This window comes from Somniosus microcephalus, unplaced genomic scaffold (genome assembly GCF_052327205.1).
Source record: "Somniosus microcephalus isolate GS21.2 unplaced genomic scaffold, FLI_Smic_1.0 scaffold275, whole genome shotgun sequence".
Taxonomy (NCBI): domain Eukaryota; kingdom Metazoa; phylum Chordata; class Chondrichthyes; order Squaliformes; family Somniosidae; genus Somniosus; species Somniosus microcephalus.
Genome location: NW_028225462.1, coordinates 33,586 through 58,762, shown reverse-complemented (window position 1 = coordinate 58,762; position 25,177 = coordinate 33,586). Strand labels below are relative to the sequence as shown.

At 42.7% G+C, this 25,177-nt stretch overlaps 1 protein-coding gene across 1 annotated transcript in view; it reads left to right on the top strand.

Moving 5' to 3' along the window:
- The window catches only part of LOC147081950 (DNA repair endonuclease XPF-like), a 36,003-nt gene extending 18,070 nt beyond the window's left edge, over positions 1–17,933 (top strand). Inside the window, exons 6-11 of the mRNA XM_085980576.1 lie at positions 2,144–2,275; positions 4,627–4,737; positions 6,267–6,873; positions 12,942–13,034; positions 13,831–13,943; positions 15,629–17,933. Coding sequence (XP_085836702.1) covers positions 2,144–2,275; positions 4,627–4,737; positions 6,267–6,873; positions 12,942–13,034; positions 13,831–13,943; positions 15,629–16,362 — 1,790 coding nt within the window. The 3' untranslated portion in view covers positions 16,363–17,933. The remainder of the gene's footprint in view (positions 1–2,143; positions 2,276–4,626; positions 4,738–6,266; positions 6,874–12,941; positions 13,035–13,830; positions 13,944–15,628) is intronic.
- Positions 17,934–25,177: the final 7,244 nt, after the last annotated feature.

The following is a 25,177-nucleotide window of genomic DNA, read 5'->3' as shown; positions in this document are numbered from 1 at the left end:
TGCCATTGACAGCACAAGAATACTATAAAAGCAACGTCAGTAAACTGGACTATTGTATTACATTTTTCTACAAATTTCATTTAAATTTCAACAGGCAAGCCCAGCAGATAATGTTTTAGCCGTTGGTACCCAATGATTGTAATCACTGGCTGCACTATTAGGATGCAAGTGTGGGAGAATGGCTATAGTTTTAGAGCAAAAGCAAAATGCTGCGGATGCTGGAAATCTGAAATAAAAACAGAAAATGATGGAAATACTCAGCAGGTCAAGCCGCATCTGTGGAGAGAGAAACAGAGTTAATATTTAAAAAGAAAAATTACAATATAGTGCCTTCCACCGGACGTCTCAAAGCGCTTTACAGCCAATGAAGTGTAGTCACTGTTGTAATATGGGGAACGCGGTAGCCTGTTTGTGCACAGCAAGCTCCCACAGACAGCAATGTGATAATGACCAGATAATCTGTTTTTTTTGTTATGTTGATTGAGGGATAAATATTGGCCAGAACACTGGGGATAACTCCCCTGCTCTTCTTCAAAATAGTGCCATGGGATCTTTTAAGTCCACCTGAGAGAGCAGATGGGGCCTCGGTTTAACGTCTCATCCGAAAGACGGCACTTCCGACAGTGCAGCACTCCCTCAGTACTGCACTGGAGTGGCAGCCTAGATTTATGTGCTCAAGTCCTTGGCGTGGGACTTGAACCCTATAACCTTCTGACTCGGAGGCGAGAGTGCTACCAACTGAGCCACAGCTGACAGTTTCCGGTTGATGAAAGTGTTACAGCTTTAGTTTCACAGTTGACTGTTCTGTTTGTACGCTTCCTTGACTTAGTGATCTCTACAGTCGACTGGGATTCTAGTCAGCTATGAGATTCAGTCATCCAAACATACCATTTTGCCAAGAATTGAATCTCACAGCAGGGCAAAATCTTGATAGACTGAGGAGATCAATTACCTGAAGTGGGACAATTGGTTAATCAGGACAAATCTGTTCTCTTTGCAATTTCATCAGGGTTTTGATGTTTCAGTTAATTCTGTCAGTGTGCCAGTGGGCTGAGGAGATTACTGTAATGTTTTCGGGGTTTTTAAACATTTTTATTGTACCTTGGGATGTTTTTCTACATTAAAGACATTCCAAGTTGCTGTTTTAAGCCATTTTTTTTAGGGTAGGGTGGTGGGGGTTTAGCGTCATTGACTGCTTCTGTAGGTAAGCCTTGGCCCTATATGTACCAAACAGTGCTTTCACTTGGCCAGATATCGAGCATTCCCAGGATCGAACAGGAAACCTTCGCTTTGTTTCAACTTACTAGCTTTATCATGTGCCCTCATGCAATTTTCTTTGACTTTGAAAGGCAGCAGAATAATACTTGGCTAATACTTTGGCTCAGGTACAGTGGTGTAGTAGTTATGTTACTGGACCAGTAATCCAGAATGTGAGTTCAAATCCTACCATGGCAGTTTGAGAATTTGAATTCAGTTTAAATAAAACACTGTTGTCGGCAAAAGTGGTCATGTGGTTTTGTTGTAAAAATCCAGCTGGTTCACTAATGCATTTTGGACAAGTTAGTTTGTGGAGGATGGATGATGGGAGACATCTGAAAAATCTGATCAGAAATAAATCTTCATACACTCCTCCCCCTCCCAGCTGCCGCAGTTGTGATGGGAATTAGCAGCAGTAAGAACGGATATTACCATGGTGCTGGCAGACTGATCATCTCGCTTTTTGTTAAGTGGCATTTTAGAGTCTTGTCAAATGTTTTGTAGACATCAGCATTTTTTAATTTATTTAATAAAAGCATCGAGTACTGTGAAAAAGAGATCAAAAAGCTGATCTCGGCAAAATAAAATGTTCCCTCAAGAAACACATGGCTTAATCTGGATTAACACTCCAAAGCTATGATGGGATATACCCTGGCTGCTGTTGTAGAAGTCCCCAGTTCCAACTTGGAAGGAGCCAGTGGCATAAAAATTGAGAGCTGTATTGACTGTGACAGCCACTGCAGATCATTGTACAGAAGGTAACATCGTTCATCCAGTGCTTCCTTAATATTGTGTCCTTGACTGGTTAATGAAACATTGACTCGTTTGATGCCATAAAGCTCTGGTAATTAGTGAATATTTACTTTCTATTGTTTTGTGCTGACAGGATGGTTATTCCTGGATGCCAGTAATACGATGTTTGTGAATGCTCGAGCCAGAGTTTACAAGCGTCCTGAGGCGAAGCTTAAAAACGCAAGAAATGTGGTAAAGACTGAACCAAATGAAACGGACAAGACAGGTGTGTGTGTATATAATTGACGTCACTGCTGCCTCGAAGGCTTCAAATGAGTTGGTGTTCTTGTGGCTGCTTGCTGTGGAAAACTTTTGTATGTTTCCAGGATTACTTTTTGGTTACAGGAAAAAGTAAAACTTTAACTTGCAGAGAGTGAGAAATCCTGATTCCCAGTTGTTTCTTCATTTTGTGTTCTGTGGACACTCTTCGGCATGCTGTGGTCAGGAGAATGGTGGCAATGCACTAACACATTTTATGGTCGGTCATGCCGCCCACCATTCTGCTCGTGAGGAGCTTCTTGTGCCTGCAATCTATCTAGCAAAGGCTCAAACCTATGCTTCGTGATTGACTAGTGCCTATCCTCAAGGTCTCTTTGGGGTCAAGGTGGCTTCAAGACGACACACCTAGCAATGAAAGTTTGCCAGACTCGGTAATTTGATACCCGAGCTAGGCAGGTGTGCAGCACCTTTGATGATTGACCAGCCAGCCTGGCTCACTTACAGAATCTGGAGTCAGGGGCTGCTCTTTCAAAACTGAGATGAGGAGAAACTTCTTCACTCAGAGGGTGGTAGGTTTGTGGAATTTGCTGCCCCAGAAAGCTGTGGAAGCTACATCATTAAATAAATTTAAAACAGAAATAGATAGTTTCCTAGAAGTAAAGGGAATTAAGGGTTACGGGGAGCGGGCAGGAAATTGGACATGAGTCTAGGTTCGGAATGGTCATGGCCCTGTAGGTAGTGGAGTGGGCCCAGGGGCCGTGTAGCCTGGTTCTGCTCCTACTGTGTTCTAATTCTGTGTTAGATTTCAGGAGATGGTTTTATTCCTGTTCCTGGCTGGGGTGGAGATCGCCTTTACAGAAGGTAAGTACTGTAGAAAATATAGGGACAGAGTGATCTCCTGGAAGAATTTCGATCGCCTAGATGGGTCGGAGAGGAATTTCCCAGATTTTTTTCTCCCAAATTGGCCATTGGGTCTTTATCTGGTTTTTTGCCTCTCCCGGGAGATCACATGGGTTCGGGTGGATGCACAGTGATAGAAGATTTGAGGTTAGGATCAGATCAGCCATGATCTTATTGAATGGTGGAGCAGGCTCGAGGGGCCGATTGGCCTACTCCTGCTCCTATTTCTTATGTTCTTATGAGAGACTGATTACTTGGGTTTGGAATTCTTTCCCACTCTGCTCCAGTTAACGTTGCCCACCCAAGCCATTAGGTGCACATGACTGGACAGGCAGTGGGAAGCTGACCACTACTGTGTTGGTAGACTGTACACTTTTAGCTGTCAAAAGTTCAGTACCCCATGCTCTGCCAAGTTGCACCTACGCTCTCTGGTCTTTAGGTAGGTGGGATGCCTTTCCGTGGAGAGAGTATGCATTCTCTACGGAACAAACAAGGTAAGTGGGGGCCAGACTGGAAGGAGTGCAGGCCGCTACAAGGCCCTCTTCCTCCATAGGGAGGCCTCTGGGCCAGTACGGCTGCTTCTGGGGCCGACATCATTTTCCTGTGGGGATGTAGTGGTGACATGAGCAAACAGGAGGGAAAGTGGCTGGAGACCCGGCCCCCACAATTTGCAGGCAGTGGGCAGGGAAGGAGCTGGCAGAGGTCGGATGGTGAGGCACAACAGTATGCCTCACCGTCCAACTTTCCATCATCCTGTACCACTATCTGCCTGATTTTGGGCAGACAGCAGAAGAAAATCCAGCCCTAAATCACGTCTGAAGAGAGTCCTAGTGATTTTCTCCAGTAGACATTGCTCTGCATTTGTTATTCGTTCAAAGTTTCAGGAAGACCATAGCAAAAAAACAAGTAATTCTTTTTCACTTTCAAAGAAGTGATTTAAAAATGCCTGACTGGATTCATTTTTACAAGGAGAATTCAAGGGCACAAGTCTTGTAGGATTTGATCCTGGATTATTCCATCGGCAGTTTTGAAATAATAAATGGCAGAAGGCACTGCAGTGTGCGATGTGCTGGAAGTGCCAGCATGTTAGTTAGAGCACAGGGTTACAGGTTGAATTTTCCTAACATCCAGTGCTGCAATGAGGTGATGCCAAGTGAAGGCCAGATACCTCCATACAGAGGGGGAGGGAAACTTAGAACATGAGCCACCAAAAGGACACCGTTACATGACTCCTAGCGGTCAGATAAAGAGCAACATTGTCAAAAACAGAAGCGGGTCACCCACCTGTTGCCTTGGCTGCTGTAGGTGTATAGCTCAGCAGACAGAGAAAAGGGGGAATTACATATCTTCCAAAAACAATCAATACCTTCAGGGAGTTAAAGACAGAATGACTGGAACACTGGTTGAAGCTGTTGCTGCCTTGAGTGAACCATTATATTCATGTTTTACTTTGTTTAGAGGGAAAGAAGGAGCTCGTCCTGGAGACGAACCCAAAGTGGAAAGCATTGAGTGAAGTGCTAACAGAGATCAAAAGAGAAAATGAGCCCAATGAAGCACTGACAGACTCAGGTAAGCTGCCAGAACAGCTGGAAGAATTGAACACCTCCCTTTCATTTGCCTAACTCCAGAATGCATGTATTGACAGTAATTGTAGGAACCCTGTGAGAATGACAACTCCAGATGGTGCAGACTTCTACATCAAATGTTTTAAGGCTTTTGAAAGGTTTTATGGGACAGCTGGGACTGGGATGTGCAGAGAAATTGTACTTGAAATGTGGACGAAAATTGGATTTGTTCAAAAGAATTAAATGATTAATGAGTCGGGTACATGTTTATATAAAACACATTTCATTTTATTGCACATGAGATTCATGCATTTTTTTTTAGCACCTGCTGCTGGAATATAAATTATACCAATGACATTTGCTGCATAAACGTGCACGCTCCATGCTCCCACAATGAGGTGGGCCTAATTGGATCAAATTAGGTAGCTGACTGGTAAAGCCATTATATTATGAACCTGGACAATCCATGTTAGTAGGAGTTGTATAGCTTAGTGTAAAAACAGGTACAGTATTATTTCCATTTACAAATCTCTCAATGTAGCAAAGCAATTAAAAAGCTGATAAAATGTAATCATCTGTAGGCTAAGAAGCAGAGTATAAGTTGACAGAAGTTCTGCTAAAGCTTCACTGCTCAGGTCACACTTGGAGTACTGTGTTCAATTTGGTGCCCACGCCACAAAACAATATACAGTATTTGCTTTAGAAACGGTAGAGAAGTGCAACAGGATTGATCATCAATTTAAACGGGATGAGGAAAGATAAGATCAGAGATAGATACAGGTGAGGGTGGCCATTGGTTCATCTGCTTCATTCTTACATTAAATGTACAATCCCCTCCACTATAGTGTCTTTTAACTGCTTGGAGAAGCTTAAACTTTACTGTTTAGAATGAAGGCAGTTAAGGGAATATGTCATCGTCTAGAGTATGTAAAATATTAAGTAGCCTAGATAATGTAAACTCAGATATAGTTCAAAAAGAACAGTAAAACAGTAGAACTGGGCACAAATGGAAATTAATGGAATGTGAAATTAGAACAGATATCAAGAAAACTTGTAATGGTAAATATTTGGAATTATCTAGAAAGCAAGGTAAGAGGCAAGGCAAAAACATTGAGGTTATTTAAAATTCGATTAGATTCCTCGATGAGAGAGTTAATGCACTAAAGGACAAGCTTTGATGGACCAAATAGCAGTTTCTCATCCATTACTTTTTTTTATGTTCTTCATATGTAACAACTAAAGTTATAGGCATTATTTGCATCACTGAGCTGGAACATGGGAAGTTTTGATCTGGTAATTGAGTTTTATTGTTTTAACAGTGTCAGTAATCTCACTGATAGTTTGCACAATGTTGGTGAATAGCTTTGGAATAGGAATTTCTGCCCACAGAACCATGCACTACAAACCATCTCCAAACACTTCCCTCTGAAATAGACACATATACACACACATAATTGGCATGATATTGTTTGTAAGTATTTCACAATGGATGAGATGAGTGATTGCAGAAGCTACTTCTCTTGCTGCCTGTAGGTCATGTGCTGATCTGTGCCAGTGACGATCGAACCTGTGCTCAGCTGAAGGAGTACATCACTGTTGGAGCGGAAGACTTGTTAATGAGGCTGTATGATAAAACCTTTGAGAAGAATGAGAAGGCAGAGGATGTGAGGACAACCTGCATAAAAGACAGGAAGCCTGGCAAATCTAAGGCGAGACTGAAATCTGACAATGGGCCCAAACTGAAGAAAGCAAAAGCAGAGACTGTTAAAAATGGTAAAAACAGGAAGAAACCAGAACTGACATTGACTCAAATGGTAGGAAGAGAAAATGATGAAGGTTCTAAGAAGATAAAGGAAGACAAGGAGGAAGAGGACTATGAAGAAAGTGTTAGCCTGGAAGCCAGCACTGAGGAAACTGAATCTGAGGGTGTGATACTGAATCTGCCAACAGATGCCTGCTATGGAATCCTAAAGGAGCCACTCATTATCATCCATCCATTACAGGGCTGCAGTGATCCATATAGTCTGTCACGTGTACTACATGAAATCGAGCCCCGTTATGTTGTACTGTACGATGCAGAACTGACGTTCGTTCGCCAGCTTGAGATTTACAGGGCAAGCAGGCCTGGCAAGCCTCTTAGGTAATTCAGGTCTAATTTTCAGGCATTTTAAGCATGATGTTTATCTTTTTTATTTGTTCTCAGAATGTGGGTGACACTGGCAAGGTTTATTGCCCATCCCTAATTGCCACCTCCTTTTCAAAGCAATTTCTTTTACAGCTGAGTCGCTTGCTAGGCCACTTCATAGAGCATTAAAAGTCAACCACATTTTGTGGACTAAAGACACATCTAAACCATGCCAGGTAAGGGTAGTGGGTTCTTGAATTCAGTTTCACAACTTTCCATGATGTGATTTGAGCACATACCTGTGGGTTGCTAGTCCAGTACCATAGCCGTTAGACTATTGTACCATATCTTGAAATCCACTGGAGTCCTAAAGTAATTTTGAATCTTCTTTTGTTCAGTTTTCTCATTTTTGTTGCCTAGTCATGTGCAAATCATGCCAGGTCGGGGTAGTAGATTCCCTTTCCTGAAGGGTAGGTGTCAGCTATGGCTCAGTGGTAGCACTTTCACCTCTGAGTCAGATGCTTGTGGGTTCAAGTCACACTCCAGAGACTTCAGCACGTTATCCAGGCTGACACTTCAGTGCTGCACTGTTGGGAGTCCTTCGGATGAGACGTTAATCTGAGGCCCCGTCTGCCCCCTCAGGTGGATGTACAAGATCCCACGGCACGATTCAAAGTGGAGCATGGGAGTTCTCCTGGTGTCCTGGCCAATATTTATCCCTTAACCCAACACCCCTAAAACAGCTTGTCTGATCATTTATCTCATTTCTGATTGCGGGACCTTGATGTGCGCAGGTTGACTGCAGCCTTCCCTACATTACAACAGTGACTACACTTCTAGAGTGCTATGTTGTCTGTAAAGTGCTTTGGGACATCCTGAGGTCATGAAAGGCGCTATATAAATGGGAGTTCTTTCTTTTTATTAGTGAATCAATTGGGTTTTTACAACAAGCCAGCAGTTTTCATTGTCATTTTCTTTCTGGTGCTAGAAAATTACCCTGTTTCATTGAATTCTGTTTCACAATTTGCAGTGATATGATTTGATATCGCAACCTGTGGGTTGCTAGTCCAATACTATGGCTCGGATTTTCCGACCCCCACGGGTGGGTACGAGCTGTGTACACACCGTAGGGACCTCGCAAGTGTAGGTTCCAGGCATGCGAAGCGCATGCGCTGAAAACCGACACTTCCGATCTGTCAAGAATTCTCTTGACAGATCCTCCCCGCCTGCCCGGAGAAGGGCCTCTGCGGGGGGGAGAGTTCCGCTTTCTGCACAACCTCCGCCCACTGAAAACCTTAAAAAATCTTAAGCCTGGTAAAAGCAGACGTAAGGCCTGCTTTTACCAGCATAAAAGTTTTTTTAAAGTTTTTAAAAAAATTTCACTCATTTATAATTTTAAAATACTTTTTTTTAAAAAGGTAACTTTATTTTTAGCCCTGTAAAAAACTTTAATTATTTTTCTCAAAATTAAAATTTTGTTAAAAATATTTAATTTAATGTAATTTTAACTAATTTTAAATACGTGATTTAAAAAAATGTATTTAATGTTTAACTATTTAATGTGATCCCCATTCATACTTTTGACAGATTTATGTGTAGAGACCTGTCAAAAGTGTGAAGGGAGATTCCCTTCTTTGGTTCCCCATGGCCCACGTGATCCCAGGGACACTTGCGAACCACCTGCGCCCCTGGGATACCAGGGCCTCTGCGCACGCACACCAGGAGAGGCCCAGGATCGGAAGTGTCGGGACCTACGGAGCCAGCAGGTAAGTTCGTAGATTTTTCCCGATCGGAGGCATCCACACGCAGGAAGCCTCCAATCAGAAAATCCGGCCCTACGTCTTTAAATCCACTGGAGTCCTCAGTAAGTTAGAATTTTTAAAATTCAGTTTCCTCATTAGTTCCATATCTGCTTTCCGCTGACTTGTTATTTGTCTCATTAGAATAAATGGGTGCCTGAAATGGGCAGTGAAAAATGTACGGTTTTCGTTTGGTATGAAAAGAAAACACTACTTTCTCACACCATTCTTAATTTGAAGATGGCAAGATATTTTATATATTGCACAAACTATGCATTGTTTTAAGTTAAATGATCTTGAAGTTGCCAGATGTGATCCATACATCTGTTTGCTGTCTGAGAAAGCAGGCCAGAGCCTGCTCCCATTTGTATGGTAATGGGTGATGAGTTTTAGAAGAGTGACTCCAAACACCTTCCCATTCTATTTTTATCATTATTTTTTCCTCACACACCCTCCTCCCCTGCCAAACCACTACCATGTGTATGTACTTCACTTGCATCAGCATTATGTTTGGACATCAGAACACTGTGCCACTAAGACTGCCTTTTTGTAGCCAACTTTAGCAACCATCAGTAACCGTCTACCATCACTAGGATGAATTTTCATCTGGGACTCCAGAAATGAGTAGGAGCATCTTGCACCTCTTATCATCATTACCGCCCAACTCTGCAACGTGTTTGTTATCTTGCAGGAAAATAAATATAGGAGTCCTATTGCCTGGAAGCTGTGTTACAGTGAATAAGGAATCTTCAGATTGACTCGGGCATTATTTCTTCCGCAGCAGTACCATGTTCATTTGTAGCTGTCAGCAAACACAGAATCTGAGATGTGAGGTTTTTATCGCTAAATTGTGCTCATGGTAGTTCAGCCCAGCAATAAATAATCGGTACAGTACTACTGTAGCAGCTCACTGCATTAATTCAATATACATGGAAAACTTAAAGCTTTAATAAGGAACATAAATTACTTGGTGCCACAGGACTAGTTCCATAGATTCTGCATGTCATTTGTAACTGCAAATCAAAATTCTTTCCAACCATTCTGTATTTAATTCAGTGCTCCAATCTTAATGGATACCACTGATCCAGCTTGATTTATTAATTTCTATAGTTCTGGCTCTTCTCATTGGTTTATGACTCATGCTGAAATGGTCCAGCATTGGGGGGGGGGGGAAAGTGAAGTAGGGTTAAAATAAAAGTCTAACTTGGGAACTATTTAGCATCTACCCCCCACCAGCACTTTACCCTTGACCTGCTGTTTTGTGGACAGTTTTCATTGTTCTGTACTTTCTGTACCGTCTTCTGTTCCTAATGCTGAACATTTCTTTACCCAGAGACTGAATAGAACGTGGAACTTGCTACCACAGGGAGTAGTTGAGGCAAATAGCATAGATGCCTTTAATGGGAAGCTAGATAAGTACACGAGGGAGAAAGGAATAGAAGGCTTTTTGAGCCAACATGTAGAAAGTCCTACAAGAGAGGGGGCGGTACTGGACCTAATTCTGGGGAATGTAGCCGGGCAAGTGGTGGAAGTGTCAGTAGGAGAGCATTTTGGCGACAGTGACCACAATTCGGTGAGATTTAAGGTGGTCATGGAAAAAGACAAAGACGGCCCGGAAATAAGGGTTCTAAATTGGGGGAAGGCCGATTTTAATATGATAAGGCAGGATCTGGCCAAATTGGACTGGGAGCAGCTACTTATAGGAAAATCCGCATCAAAACAGTGGGAGACTTTCAGAAGGGAAATAGAGAGAGTACAACGCCAACATGTTCCTGTAAAGGTCAAGGGTGGGACCAACAAGCAAAGGGAACCTTGGATGACAAGGGATATACAAAAATGCATTAGAAATAAAAGGGGGGCTTTTGGCAGTTACAAAAGACTAAAGACGGAAGAAGCCCTAGAGGAGTATAAAAAATGCAGGGGCATACTTAAAAAAGAAATTAGGAGGGCGAGGAGGGGCCATGAAATAACACTGGCGAGCAAAATAAAGGAAAATCCTAAGATGTTTTATAAGTATATTAAGGGCAAGAGGATAACCAGGGAAAGGGTAGGGCCCATTAGGGACCAAAGTGGCAATCTGTGTGTAGAGCCAGATGATGTAGGCGGGGTTTTAAATGAATTTTTTGCATCTGTGTTCACTATGGAGAAAGACGATGCAGACATAGAAATCGGGCAAGGGGGCTGTGACATACTTGAACATATTAGCATCGAGAGGGAGGAGGTGCTAGCGGTTTTAGCAGGCCAAAAAGTGGATAAATCCCCAGGCCCAGACGAGATGTATCCCAGGCTGCTGTGGGAGGCAAAGGAGGAGATTGCAGGGGCTCTGACACAAATTTTCAGAACCTCTCTGGCCACAGGGGATGTACCAGAGGACTGGAGAACAGCTAACGTAGTACCATTATTCAAGAAGGGTAGCAGGGATAAACCAGGGAATTACAGGCCAGTGAGCCTAACATCTGTGGTAGGGAAATTATTGGAAAAAATTCTGAGGGACAAAATTAGTCTCCACTTGGAGAGGCAAGGATTAATCGGGGATAGTCAGCATGGCTTTGTCAAGGGTAAATCATGTCTGACAAATCTGATTGAATTTTTCGAGGGGGTGACTAGGGGGGTGGATGAGGGAAATGCTGTGGATGTGGTTTACATGGACTTCAGTAAAGCTTTTGACAAAGTCCCGCATAGGAGACTGGTCAAGAAGGTAAGAGCCCATGGGATCCAGGGTGCCTTGGCGCGTTGGATCCTAAACTGGCTGAGTGGTAGGAGGCAGAGGGTGATGGTCGAAGGTTGCTTTTGTGACTGGAAGCCTGTGTCCAGTGGGGTACCTCAGGGATCGGTGCTGGGTCCCTTGTTTGTGATCTACATAAATGATTTGGATGAGAATGTAAAAGGTATGATCAGTAAGTTCGCAGATGACACGAAAATTGGTGGGGTGGTAAATTGTGAGGAGGAAAGCCTCAGGCTACAGGACGATATAAACGGGTTGGTCAGATGGGCGGAAAAGTGGCAAATGGAATTTAACCCTGAAAAGTGCGAGGTGATGCATTTTGGACGGACAAATAAGGCAAGGGAATACACAATGAGTGGTAGGACCCTAGGAAGTACAGAGGGTCAGAGGGACCTTGGTGTACATGTACATAGATCCCTGAAGGCAGCGGAACAGGTAGATAAGGTGGTTAAAAAGGCATATGGGATACTTGCCTTCATTAGCCGAGGCATAGAATATAAGAGCAGGGAGGTTATGATGGAACTGTACAAAACGCTGGTGAGGCCACAGCTGGAGTACTGTGTGCAGTTCTGGTCGCCTCACTATAGGAAGGATGTGATTGCTTTGGAGAGGGTGCAGAGAAGATTCACCAGGATGTTACCTGGGATGGAGCGCCTCAGCTATGAAGAGAGGCTGGACAGGCTGGGGTTGTTTTCCTTGGAGCAAAGAAGGCTGAGGGGGGACCTGATTGAGGTGTACAAAATGATGAGGGGCATAGATAGGGTAGACAAAGAGGAACTTTTCCCCTTAGTAGGGGGGTCACTAACAAGGGGGCATAGATTCAGGGTAAGGGGCAGGAGATTTAGAGGGGATTTGAGGAGGAACTTTTTCACCCAGAGGGTGGTTGGAATGTGGAACTCAATGCCTGAAAGGGTGGTAGAGGCAGGAACCCTCACAACATTCAAGAAGCATTTGGATGAGCACTTGAAATGCCATTGCATACAAGGCTATGGACCAAATGCTGGAAAATGGGATTAGACTGGACAGGGATGGATGGGCGGCACAGACACGATGGGCCGAAGGGCCTCTTTCTGTGCTGTAAAACTCTATGACTCTATGACTCTATGATATGCAGATAGGGTTAAATGAGGTAAGGTGGGAGGAGGCTCGTGTGGTGCATAAACACCGGCATAGACCAGTTGGGCCGAACAGCCTGTTTCCGTGCTGTAAATTCTTTGAAATTGTGTAGCCTTTTAGAATATCTGTTTCTGTGTGCGCCTTCCTCCTCTCCCACTCATTCATGTGAATAAATTGGAAAATGTTTTTCTTTCCAGCAGCCTGGCGATCAATTTTATTTCCATCAGTATCATCACTTCAGTTTTGCACCAAGTTAATGAGGCAATCCGAACACTTAAAGTGGGAGTAGCACAGCTGAGTGAAAGGGAGTGACGAGCCAATTTAACTTCAATATTCCGCCTTTTTCGTAACCTAAGCAGCAGTTGTGTACATGTTTCAACATGAATCATTAAGCATATGTGGTGCCTGAAAGGCTGATGCTCCATTTAATATCTTTTTTTCAGGGTTTATTTCCTAATATATGGAGGCTCTGCAGAAGAACAGCGATACCTGACCAATCTGAGAAAGGAGAAGTCGGCCTTTGAGCATTTGATTAGGTAAATTAACGGAAATGCAGCCTCAATAGAGTCGATGGTGTGAACAAAACACTTTGTAAAATTAAATTGAATAAAAGGGTGGTGATGACTGATTTGCCCTTGATTTTTGTGAGAATGACTCCGATGTAGCTTTCGTTAAACTATTTAGCCCATTTCATTTAATTGCCAAAAAATAAATAAATAAATAAAAGATTGACAGAGAAAACCACTGTTAATTTGGTAAAAATAACAGCATCCCTCACAAGCAGCTCCAGGTAACAGTGAATACTGGGAAAGCTGCATCAGCTTGAATGGTCTTCTAATAAAAATCTGAAAGCTATTTCCATTTCCTACAACTTCACTCCCTACAACAAGTAGTAAGGCTGGATCTTGTCTGCTCTCTCAGCTTTCTGGGTATTCCTGTAGATTTCACAGCCTATATATATATATAATAATTTTATATATATATAGCAGGCGAACGCTTCAATGCATTTTCTTGCAGGCTTTCGATGAGCCTTTATTGGAAACTATAAATGAGTCATTCTGTGAAGTTCCTTTTATCATAATTATTTTTCTCGATGTATACTGTATCTAAAATTTTTGCTGATTTTTTTTTTAAAAGCCCCTCAATGGAACCTTAGATTCTTTACTGTTCTGCTGTTAACTTCAGGTACATGCGATTTGTTGAATCTGCCAGGTCTTAACTGACTAATGCAATTGATTTTTTTTTAATGTCCTTACAGTAATGAGTAACATTTTCTTTACTTGATGAGAATTATTCTTAATTGTTACAAATTTCTACCCTGAAATTTATTAGGGAGAAGGCAATAATGGTTATCCCTGAAGAGAGAGAGGGAAGAGATGACTCGAACCTAGATCTTGCACGAGATATTGCCCCACCGACTGCTACTACAGATACGCGGAAAGCAGGTTTGTGTAAACTCGGCGATTTCTTTATTTCCTTTTTTGAGGATCTGAATCAGAAAGGTTAGTAATCAGGATAATTCCCTCCATCATAAGGTCAGAAGTGGGGCTGTTCACTGTTAATTTCACAGTGTTCAGTGCCATTTGCAATTCCTCAGATAATGAAGCAGTCCGTGCCCACATGCAGCAAGACCCGGACAACATCCAAGCTCGGGCTGTTAAGTGGCAAGTAACATTTGTGCCACACAAGTGGCAAGCAATGAACATCTCCGACAACAGAGAGCGTAACCACCAGTGGCATTACCATCGCTGAATCCCCCACCATCAACATCTTGGGTGGTCACCATAGACCAGAAACTTAACTAGACCAGTCATATAAATGCCGTGGCTACTAAAACAGGTCAGAGGCTGGGTATTCTACAGCGAATGGTTTACCTCCTGACTCCCCAAAGCCTTTCCACCATCTACAAGGCAGAAGTCAGGAGTGTGATGGAATACTCTCCACTTGCCTGGATGAGTGCAGCTTCAACAACACTCGAAGCTCGACACCATCCAGGACAAAGCAGCCTGCTTAATCAGGACCCCATCCACCACCTTAAACATCCATTCCCTTCACCACTGGCGTACTGTGGTTACAGTGTGTATTATCTACAAGATGCACTACAGCAACTCGCCAAGGTTTCTTCGGTAGCACCTCCCAAACCCATGATCGTCGCCAACCAGAAGGACAAGGGCAGCAGGTAACTGGGAACACCACTAACTCCAAGTCGCACACCATCCTGACTTAGACATATATTGCCATTCCTTCATTGTTGTTGGGCCAAAATCCTGGAACTCCCTTCCTAACAACATTGCGTGAATACCATCACTACTCCGATTACGGCAGTTCAAGAAGAATGCCCACCACCACTTTCTCAAGGGCAACTAGAGATAAGCAATAAATGCCAGCCTTGCCAGTGACGCCCATATCCTGAGAATGAATAATTTAAAAATCTATACATTCTTTTATAATTGGTAGTGAAATGTACTTCTCACCCACCCCTGACAATTTTTCTAATGTCACAGTCTGGTGACAGTTTAGTGCCTTGCCGGATAACATGAGCAGTTATTCGAACACTGCTTAGAACCCACTGTTAAAAGAAAACAAATCTAATTCTTTCATAAGTAGGACTCTGCCCCTCTTATTGGCTTTTTGTAGCCCATGTAGCACTGTGTTCCATGTGGGATTGTACGACTGCACTAGGATGCCCCAGTGGCACAGAACACTCGTACCCCAGTGAGTTATGCCATACAGTTATCAGGGGGCAGGTTTGTTGTCAGATGGCAAATTCCTAATCTTGATAATGCTACTGGGGGAGATGCCACAGGCTTCTATACAAAGTGGGAGAGAAAAATGGAGGGCTATGCCACTTTTATGTACCACCTTATCAGCTAGACAAGAACTATATTAGCAGAAACCTGGGTGCACATTGCCTAGTCTCTTCCTGCTACCCTGCCCAGCCAAGGAAATGGTGTGTGTTGTAAGAGGGAGAAATTGTTTTTTAAAAATTTAATTAAATTTGACGAAACTACACAAGCAAATTTAGGCATAGGTACAGTGACAATTAAAGATTTTTTTTTTTAAGTCATGGAAGTCAAAATTGATAGATTCTCTCCTCTTCTGTCTTTTTGCTTGGATTGTCTTTATGTAGGTGGCCAGGGTCAGAAGAAAGAGCAGCATCGCATTATAGTGGATATACGGGAATTTCGCAGTGAACTTCCTTCCCTGATACATCAGCGTGGCATCGACATTGATCCAGTCACCTTGGAGGTTGGCGACTACATTCTGACTCCTGACATCTGTGTTGAACGCAAGAGTGTAAGTGATCTGATCGGCTCTTTGAACAATGGTCGCCTGTACACTCAGAGCATCACCATGTCGCGGTACTATAAGCGGCCAGTTCTTTTGATTGAATTTGACCCCAACAAGCCTTTTTCCCTGAATTCCAGAGGATCTGTATACCAAGAGATTTCCATTAATGACATTACATCCAAACTCGCCCTGTTGACTCTTCACTTTCCCAAACTGCGTATTCTCTGGTGCCCCTCCCCACATGTCTCTGCTGAATTGTTTGAGGAGCTGAAACAAAACCGTCCCGAACCTGATGCAGCCACCGCCATGGCTGTCACAGCCGATTCTGAAATTGTCTCTGAGTCGGATAGATACAATCCAGGTCCACAGGACTTCTTGCTGAAAATGCCTGGAGTGAATGCTAAAAACTGCCGGGCACTGATGAGCCACGTGAGAAGCATTGCTGAACTCGTGACAATCTCCCAGGAACAATTAGCGGAAATCGTAGGGAATGCCAACAATGCCAAACAGCTCTGGGAGTTCATTCACTCTTCATATATGGATAATGCAGCACAGGGGAAAACTAGACGGTGACATTCAGAGTGGATTTTAATGGTATCTTTTGTGCCTTCAGTTACCAGCAGCTGGTAAATGCAGAAATCTTGAGCACAATGCAGACATTGTTTTAAAGAGGAGCTGTCAACATATTTAATTACATTAAAGCTTGTACAATTGTAAAAATAGCAGAACTATATTTAAAAAAATCTAATTCTTTTGGTAATATCAGCAGGAACGCTTTGTGTATTTACAATAATCCCGGAGGGGCTCCAGCTTCAGCAGCATGAGTTGCTTTGCTGGTCTTTACTAGTTTGCTGTAATGAAGTTTGATTGCAACTAGTGCCTAATCTTTTAAAATGTTTCTGATTCATTAAAGAAAGATGAAAAAATGTTAAACAAAGGGGACTGTCCAGGACAGTGGAACTCAAATATTGCTATAGAGGTTGATCTTTTCACCTTGCAATTTTCATCAGGAAGACAGCCTTTTAAAGGCTATGTTTATGAGTGCAGATAAAGTTTATAAACCAAACCAATATATGTCGGTAGCTGATTATGATCAGCCAAGGTATTTTTTTATGGGCCTGCGTGTGTTAATAAGCTGTAAGTTTACCTGTGCTTTGCCTGTGACTGGATAGACTTTGTTTATTTACATTCTACCCCAAGGAGGCTTGGCTTCAGAATGGTGTTTTATCAATTGGATTCATCCCTCTACCTATGGTTTTTGTGCTGTTATTGGAGCCATTAGCAACTTTTACAAAAGACAACCTAAGGTAATGGGAATCTTCCTGCGGTTTAACTCCATGAAATATCCCTTTGGTATTTCTTTTTAATCACAAAATACCTGCAGATGCTCTATTTAGCTTGCTAGACCACTCCAGTGCCACTGTCAGGTCACTGTATGGGGTGGGAGTCCTGGGTAACTGGAGTAACCGCCCTGCTCAATGCCTGCTTGATGGTATGAAATTTGGATCAGAAGTTGATTCTGCTATGGCGTTAAGCAATGAGATTTAATATAATTGACTTTACCGGCAAGATTGAGGACTTGTTTCTGTAGCCTCTTATGATATGGGTGAGGCTTAAAATGAATATCTTGGACTTGTTTCCTCTTGCACTCTGAAAGCTGTTTCAAATGGATAGATAGGATTTTTATAATATGGGGTACAGAAAAGCTAAACATAAAATGGAGCAGACTGATTGTTTATATAGATTCTGGGGGCTTTGATCTTCTGGACTTCAGGAAATGTTATTTGGTTCATCAGTTGAAACACCACCTCACCTGATTGTACCCTCATGGACAAACATTCCCTGGGTGGTCAATTTTGAAATGTTAAAACAATTTAGATTTTGTTAAACTGATTTTGGGGTTAAATATTTTGGGGCAGAAAATGATAACATATTGAACCTCCTCAGGAAAGCTTTTGAAAAATATAACTAAAGACAAAGTGAATGGGGAATGTCATATACCTTTAGCACAGGGTCAGTTAAAGGAGGGGGAGGTGCTAGAATATTGGATCAATACCTGTTGTACTTATGTATTTTGATATCCTGTGTATGTATTTGTTTTGTAAACTTTTTGGTTGATGATAAATATTTTTGAAGAAGTCAAATCAGTGTCTCACTAGAAAAAAGTCAGTACTTTGAACAAAAATATTTGGTCTGTTTTCCTTTTTTGTTGATCTGAATCAGACCTTTTACAGTTTGCATCAGTTTATAAGAATGTGTGTACAAGCAATTGGGACCCCTTACAGGAGCTGTGCAGTGGAATCCCCATTCCCCAGCCTGCAGTAGTACAGCACTGAAGGAGTGGACTGTTGTAGGGTGTCTGGAGCACAGCACATAAGGCAGGGGCTCCCAATTATATTCAAACAAGATCTACAGGAAACTTTTTTTTATCTGGCACGGACGGGACCGACGTGGTGCCGGTTCATCAAAAATTCCGGATAACTGAAAGCTATAGTAAAAGATACGGAGCTGAGAGCTCCGTATAAAGCAACAAACCCTGTTGCTTAGCAACAGGTTCAGAACAATGGCCACAAGTTGCAAGCGTCTCTGTAGCTTAGCAACAGCTGCAGCCACACCCTTGCACAGCAACAGATGGAGGAAGGCAAGTAATAAAAGTTACCTGAACCTACTCCTGAATTTTGCCGGTTAACCGAGATTTCCGTTTATTTAGGTGCCGGTAAATCGAAAGTTTCCTGTACTTGTCTCTATCAATCTCAGAGGCCTGGACAGACACTACCTGAATCCTAGTTTTTATGTGGTCAATAGAAGTATCTCTATTACTCTTCCTGTATTTTTTCTTGTCTCTCCCCCTCATCAATTACTTTCTCCCTGTGTTTGTTGCTTTCCCCTCTGCTACTCTCTGACTCTGGTGCTTTTACTGTTGCTACCAGTGATCTCTCAATTCTCCCAACTGTGCCTTTTTCTTCCAGTGATCTCTCCTAATGGCACAACCCCATCCGTGTGTGCCTTTACTTTCTCGGCCCCTAAGCAGCTGATCAGTATGCTGTATAAGACATTCTTCCACTCCCCAGGCCCATGTGCAGCTTATCGGTGCTGCATGTTAGTTGTGTTCATCCACTTGCTAAATAGCTGATCTGCGTGCATTTTGCAACTAAGGAGGACTTGTACAGCTGCAAGATACACAGGTGCCTAGAGCAGGCCCTGGAAGCCTCCACAAGGCTGCTATGACTACAGAAAGACTAGTAAGTGGTGCAAACTCTGCTTCAGCATTAATGCTGCTATACTTTAGATGCGAAAAATGTAGTCAACCCTACCAACAAAGCACTCAAATACCCTGCCACTTCCATAGAATTGAAAGTGACCTGCCTGCTTACAGATCCTGTTCATGAAGCAGTAACTCTAACCAAGACTGGAATGCAGTCATATTTCCATTACAAACCAGTAACTGAGCAAATAAGGCACTTGATTTTTTTTCTACCATCTGCTGGGTGTCTAATACACGTAGAATCCCATTTCCAAGTTTAAATCTACAAACTGAGTTACTAAGAAATCCACACAGGTAGTTTTTGATTGTTTGGTAATAGAGTATCAATTCTCTCCCTGTATAGATACACTCCAGGTCTAGAGACTTTAGGCACAGGTTTGGCAGAAACTTCTGAAGGCTTAAAGGTGTCTACATTGGCACAGGGCTACTGCTGGAGCTTAACCACTGAAAGCCACACAGCCTAATCACCAGAAAGCACTGGTAATCTTGCTGCTTGTCTAGTCAGGACCACCCTATCCACTAGGCTTGAAGGGTAATCTGAAGCAAAGTGGAAGAATCTCAGATCCTAGTGATAGGTCTCCAGGTTCTATTATTAAGCCAGGCTGGCTGATCAATCATCACAAGTGCCCTTGATTACCAGACAAAGGGTTTCGACCTGAAACATTGACTCTATTTCTCTCTCCGCGGATGTTGCCTGGCCTGCTGAGTTTTTCCAGCATTTTCTGTTGCCCTTGATTACCAATTCTACCAAGGGTTCACTCGGTTCCATACATCTATCAGCAGGCACTATTTTGGAGCCACAACTCAACCTCAAAAAGACGTTTGCTTACCTCCTTTGTACCCCAGCAGGTTAACCATTGGTTGATCATTAGACAACTGATGAGCATGGGTTTAAGCCCCTTGCCTTGAGATCAGCAGGTACCAGAGGCTCCTCACCATGGTGAGAAATGCAACCCACCATAAAATGTGTGAATGAATGCACTGCCACTAATGCCCTGACCACAGCATGGACACACCGTAACCCATTGTGTTTTGGGTCTGCACTAGTCACTTGGATTCAGTGACAGAGGTCTCTCCTGTAAGGGGACCCCACACCCCTTACAATAAGCAGTTTACCTTTGCTCCCTAATCGTTCTGGGGGGTTGTAATTGTAAAGTCTGTGGGTTGTGCAGTTAATAAATACACAGACTTCAGAAATAACAACAAACAGGTCTTTACTATTCGAAGGTCCGGGCGAATCTGCCCCAGTTATCCTGTCACAACACTTATATACTGGTGTGGTCACTGTCGGTATTACAGTATACAGAAGCCAAACAAGTAGTGCCACACTTAAAGTAGTTCCCTTAAAGGTGAACGGTTACATACAATAATTTCCTTAAGGGTAGACGGGTACATACACTACAGTAATGATGAAGCCTCTCGTGCATACCGGATACTATGACTTTGCATGCGCCCAACATACGTTTCTCCTATCATCAGGAAAGTGGACTTAAATCAGTACTCTAGTTCATTGAGGTAAGTTGTAAACCAACAAGCTGGTTTATTATACATATGTATATTAAAGAACAGAATACAGTTTTCAGTGAAAATCTATCTAATCTCTATTGCTCCTCATAACATGAAAAATAACAAATTATTCAAACTGATAGATGGATTCATGGATTTATGATTTAAACCAGAGACAGACTCGTTTGCTTTACTTGTACTGCCATCTAGTGGTGGCACTTGCACAGTGACGCCTATAAAATACATTATACTAACATTTGGGATTGTCCATATTCATAATGACAGATAAGCTCTTCAATAACACAACCTGTTCCCTTAATTAACAAACATTATTATGTATTTAGTAGGTATAATAGTTTCTGTTTTGTTTCTTCAAAAGCCATGTGTAATAATTTTGACCTGTTTGTTCCTGTTGTGAATTTGGAGCCAGTAACTATTCTTGCAGGAGGGTTGGGCAGCTGCACCAAACGCCTTCGCCAGCACTTTCTGCAGGTGAAGGGCAAGAAGTTAACTTCGGAACACAACACGTTGGCGTTAAAGAGCATGTTCTTTCTTGAACAAGATGACTGCAGGTGTGTTGGTAATGAATTCTGACCTCTGTTGATTGATTCCCAGAAAGTTAGCACTATACACCCACACAGCCTTCTCCCATCTTAGGCAGCATCATGGGCTGGATAAACTGCACTGTTTACAGTTAGAATTGTGTAATCTCACAGTGACCAGCCAACTGGAGCATTTACCAGCTGTAGGTAGTGCATTGCCAAAACAACTGGGGAGAAAAAGTGTATAAAAAAGCTACCTAAAACATTCTATTACATTAATAAGAATATCACCCTACTTATACTAATAAGACCTGACTTAGATATACAGATATTGGTTTGATTAGGAAATAAGCATTCACAATAATTGAAACCATTGGTGTGACTATTTTTGCATGGTAGACTATATTTCTCTGCGCCTCGTCATCCTCCTCGACCTCTCTGCCACTTAGTCCATTGTCCACCATGCCCATCTTTATTTTCTGGTCCATCTCCCTGGCACTGCTCTCTAATGGTTCCACTCCTATCTGTCCCAATGATCAGCGACTGATGCGTTCATTGGCTAGCAGGACTACCATCCCTAAGGGTTGGTACACATTAAGAATACAGAAACCACGCTCAGTCTTATGGCTGTCAACATGAGATGTTGGGAGGGGGGGGGGAGGGACTGGGTTAAGCATCACGAGGCTATGCTTATGCATTTACCTGAATGTCCATCTAAACTTTGCGAGGTTAGAAAGGAGGTATTTAAGCTTCCTTACGTTACCTGTTGTGCTGAGCAATTGGCCAGTGTGCAGGACTGCGGGGAAATTAACAACCGTTCATTCTTTATAACACCTCTTGCTTTTCTGATCAATATCTCTGACACATTTAACATGACAATCGGCCAATTGCAGGCATCACAGGTAAATGTCGACAGTTTTTAAATGGGTTTCCCTTTGAGAAACCCGACAGGAGTTTTCAATTTATTTTGAGGTGGAATGTTTTGTGACGGAATATAATAGACTTATAGTTAAATAGCAAAATGTACAGCTATTTGGGAAGCAAAGAAGTGGAGGTTGGTTGGAATATATGAATTTCTCTGAAGTACAGGCTGAGGAGCTGGGAGATGCAAAACTTGGTGTTATAGTGCCACCAAAGGCAGGAGGCAGCACGACAACTTTATATAGGCTGCTTCCATTCTAAAAGTGGAACACAGCAATTTAGAAAGTTGACACAAAAGTGTAACAAAATGTGACAATAGAAGGTAAGGTTTCGTAGACAGGAAGTGCACTATAGATAGATGCATTGGCCTTGAAATTCCGCACGGGTTCTCCTTGTCTCCCGCCATAACTTCGGTGGTAGGCCGACAGAAACACGGAAACAGCATAAACTCTTTCAGGGATCCCTGGGGGTTTTGTCAGCCCACCAGTGAAGTCACAGTGGGGGACCAGGAGAACCCCCATGGAATTTCAGGGCCATAAAGTCTACTCCAAAATGTTGAAAAATGCACCAAACAAAGTATCAACCATCAACATTTCCTGGGGAGGTTGCTTATACAATATAGAAACATAGAAGATAGGAGCAGGAGTAGGCCATTCGGCCCCTCGAGCCTGCTCCGCCATTCAATGAGATCATGGCTGATCATCCAAATTCAGTACCCTGTTCCTGCCTTCTCTCCATATCCCTTGATCCCCCTAGCCTTAAGAAATATATCCAACTCCCTCTTGAATATATTTAATGAATTGGCCTCTACTGCCTTCTGTGGTAGAGAATTCCACAGGTTCACCACTCTCTGGGTGAAGAAATTCCTCCTCATCTCAGTCCTAAATGGCTTACCCCTTATCCTTAGACTGTGACCCCTGAATCTGGACTCCCCGACCATCGGGAACATCCTTCCAGCATCTAGTCTGTCTAGTCCTGTTAGAATTTTATAAGTTTCAATGAGATCCCCTCTCATTCTTCTAAACTCCAGTGAGTACAAGCCCAATCGACCCAATCTCTCCTCATACGTCATTCCTGCCATCCCAGGTATCAGTCTGGTGAATCTTCGCTGCACTCCTTCCATGGCAAGGACATCCTTCCTCAGATATACCCACTTCTAAAATTGCCACTTCACCACTGATTGTGTGGCTGTTACTTATTTTTAGTAAAATCTAAGATAAGGAAATTGCTTTGTACAAATTTGCATTGTAGCAGATTATCTTCATCACAAACCTGTTGCAGCCAGTAATCTAGTGGAGCAACACCTGAGTTGATGACTCCAGACTGTTTTACGAGTTGAGTCTACTCAAAAGTGTGATAATAGCCTTTTAAAAGTGCAGCCATGTTACTCAGTCATGTGAATGGGCAAACAACCTACTGCCAGCTATCTGTCAGTACTGTATATTGGGAAATATTAGCCCATAGAATATATAATGCAATCTGAGACTTCCAGCTCATTTGCACAAAATTATCTTTTTGTGTCTTCAAGCCCAGTATGGATGTGGCACCTAATCTAGGCTGACACTTCAGTGCAGTACTGAGGGAGTGCTGCATTGTTGGAGGTGTTGTCTTTTGGATAAGTTGTTAAACCAAGGCCATGCCTGCCAGTTTAGGTGGGTGCAAAAGATCCTATGGCACTATTTTAAGAAGAGTAGTTCTCCCAGTGTCATGGCAAACATTTATCCCTCAGCCAGCACCACTAAAAACAGACTAAGTGGTGCTTCGTTCATTTAACAACAGAAAATGCTGGAAAAACTCAGCAGGCCAGGCAACATCTGTGGAGAGAAATTAGAGTTGACGTTTCGGGTCGAAACCCTTATTCAAAACTGGAAAGGAAATAAAATAGATCGAAGGCAGGGCTGCAATAGAACAAAAGAAGTAAAAGAGACATTAAGAGGTATTCAAAACCAGACGAGATGCTAATAGGACACGTGGAGACAAAAGACGGCTCAGATTAGGTGTGAAGTGTACTGGCAGGATGAGAGACAGCTGCCATGTGGGAGAGAGAACAAAAAGGAAAGGGGGGGGGAGGGAAGACCCAAAACAAAGGGGTGGAAAAAAATATAAGCATTCATTTGTTGTTTGTGGGACTTTGCTATGTGCAAATTGGCTGCCAGGTTTGCCTAAATAATAACAGTGACTGCATTTCAGTGGTAAAACATTAGTACGATAGCAAAATGCTGCAGATGTTGGAAATCCAAAATAACAACAGAAAATGCTGGAAAAACTCAGCAGGTCAGGCAACATCCGTGGAGAGAAATTTGAGTTGACGTTTCGGGTCGAACCCTTCTTCAAAACTGGAAAGGAAAGAAATTAGATCGAAGGCAGGGCTGCGATCGGACAAAAGAAGTGAAAGAAACAAAAAAGCTAGACGAGATGGTAATAGGCTGAGATTAGGTGTAAAGTGTACTGGCAGGGCAAGAGATAGCTGCCAGGTGTGAGAGAGAAACAAAAGGAAAGGGCGGGGGGGGGAAAGGAGTGGAAAAATTACAAGGAAAAATGTGTAATAGGGGCTGAGGTTATGATCTGAAATTGTTGAACTCGATATTGAGTCCGGAAGGCTGCAGAGTGCCTAATCGGAAGATGAGGGGTGCTGTTCCTCGAGTTTACGTTGAGCTTCCGTGGAACAATACAAGAGGCCAAGGACGTTTCGGGTCGAAACCCTTTTTCTAAACTGTTACCTATTACCATCTCGTCTGGTTTTGAATACCTCTTAATGTCTCTTTTACTTCTTTTGTTCTATCGCAGCCCTGCCTTCGATCGATTTTATTTCCTTTCCAGTTTTGAAAAAGGGTTTCGACCTGAAACGTCAACTCCCACTCGGACCTCACCGTCCTTGGCCTCTTGTATTGTTCCACGGAAGCTCAACGTAAACTCGAGGAACAGCACCTCATCTTCCGATTAGGCACTCTGCAGCCTTCCGGACTCAATATCGAGTTCAACAATTTCAGATCATAACCTCGGCCCCTATTACACATTTTTTTCTTGTAATTTTTCCACTCCTTTCCCCCCCCCCCACTTTCCTTTTGTTTCTCTCTCACACCTGGCAGCTATCTCTTGCCCTGCCAGTACACTTTACACCTAATCTCAGCCTATTACCATCTCGTCTAGCTCT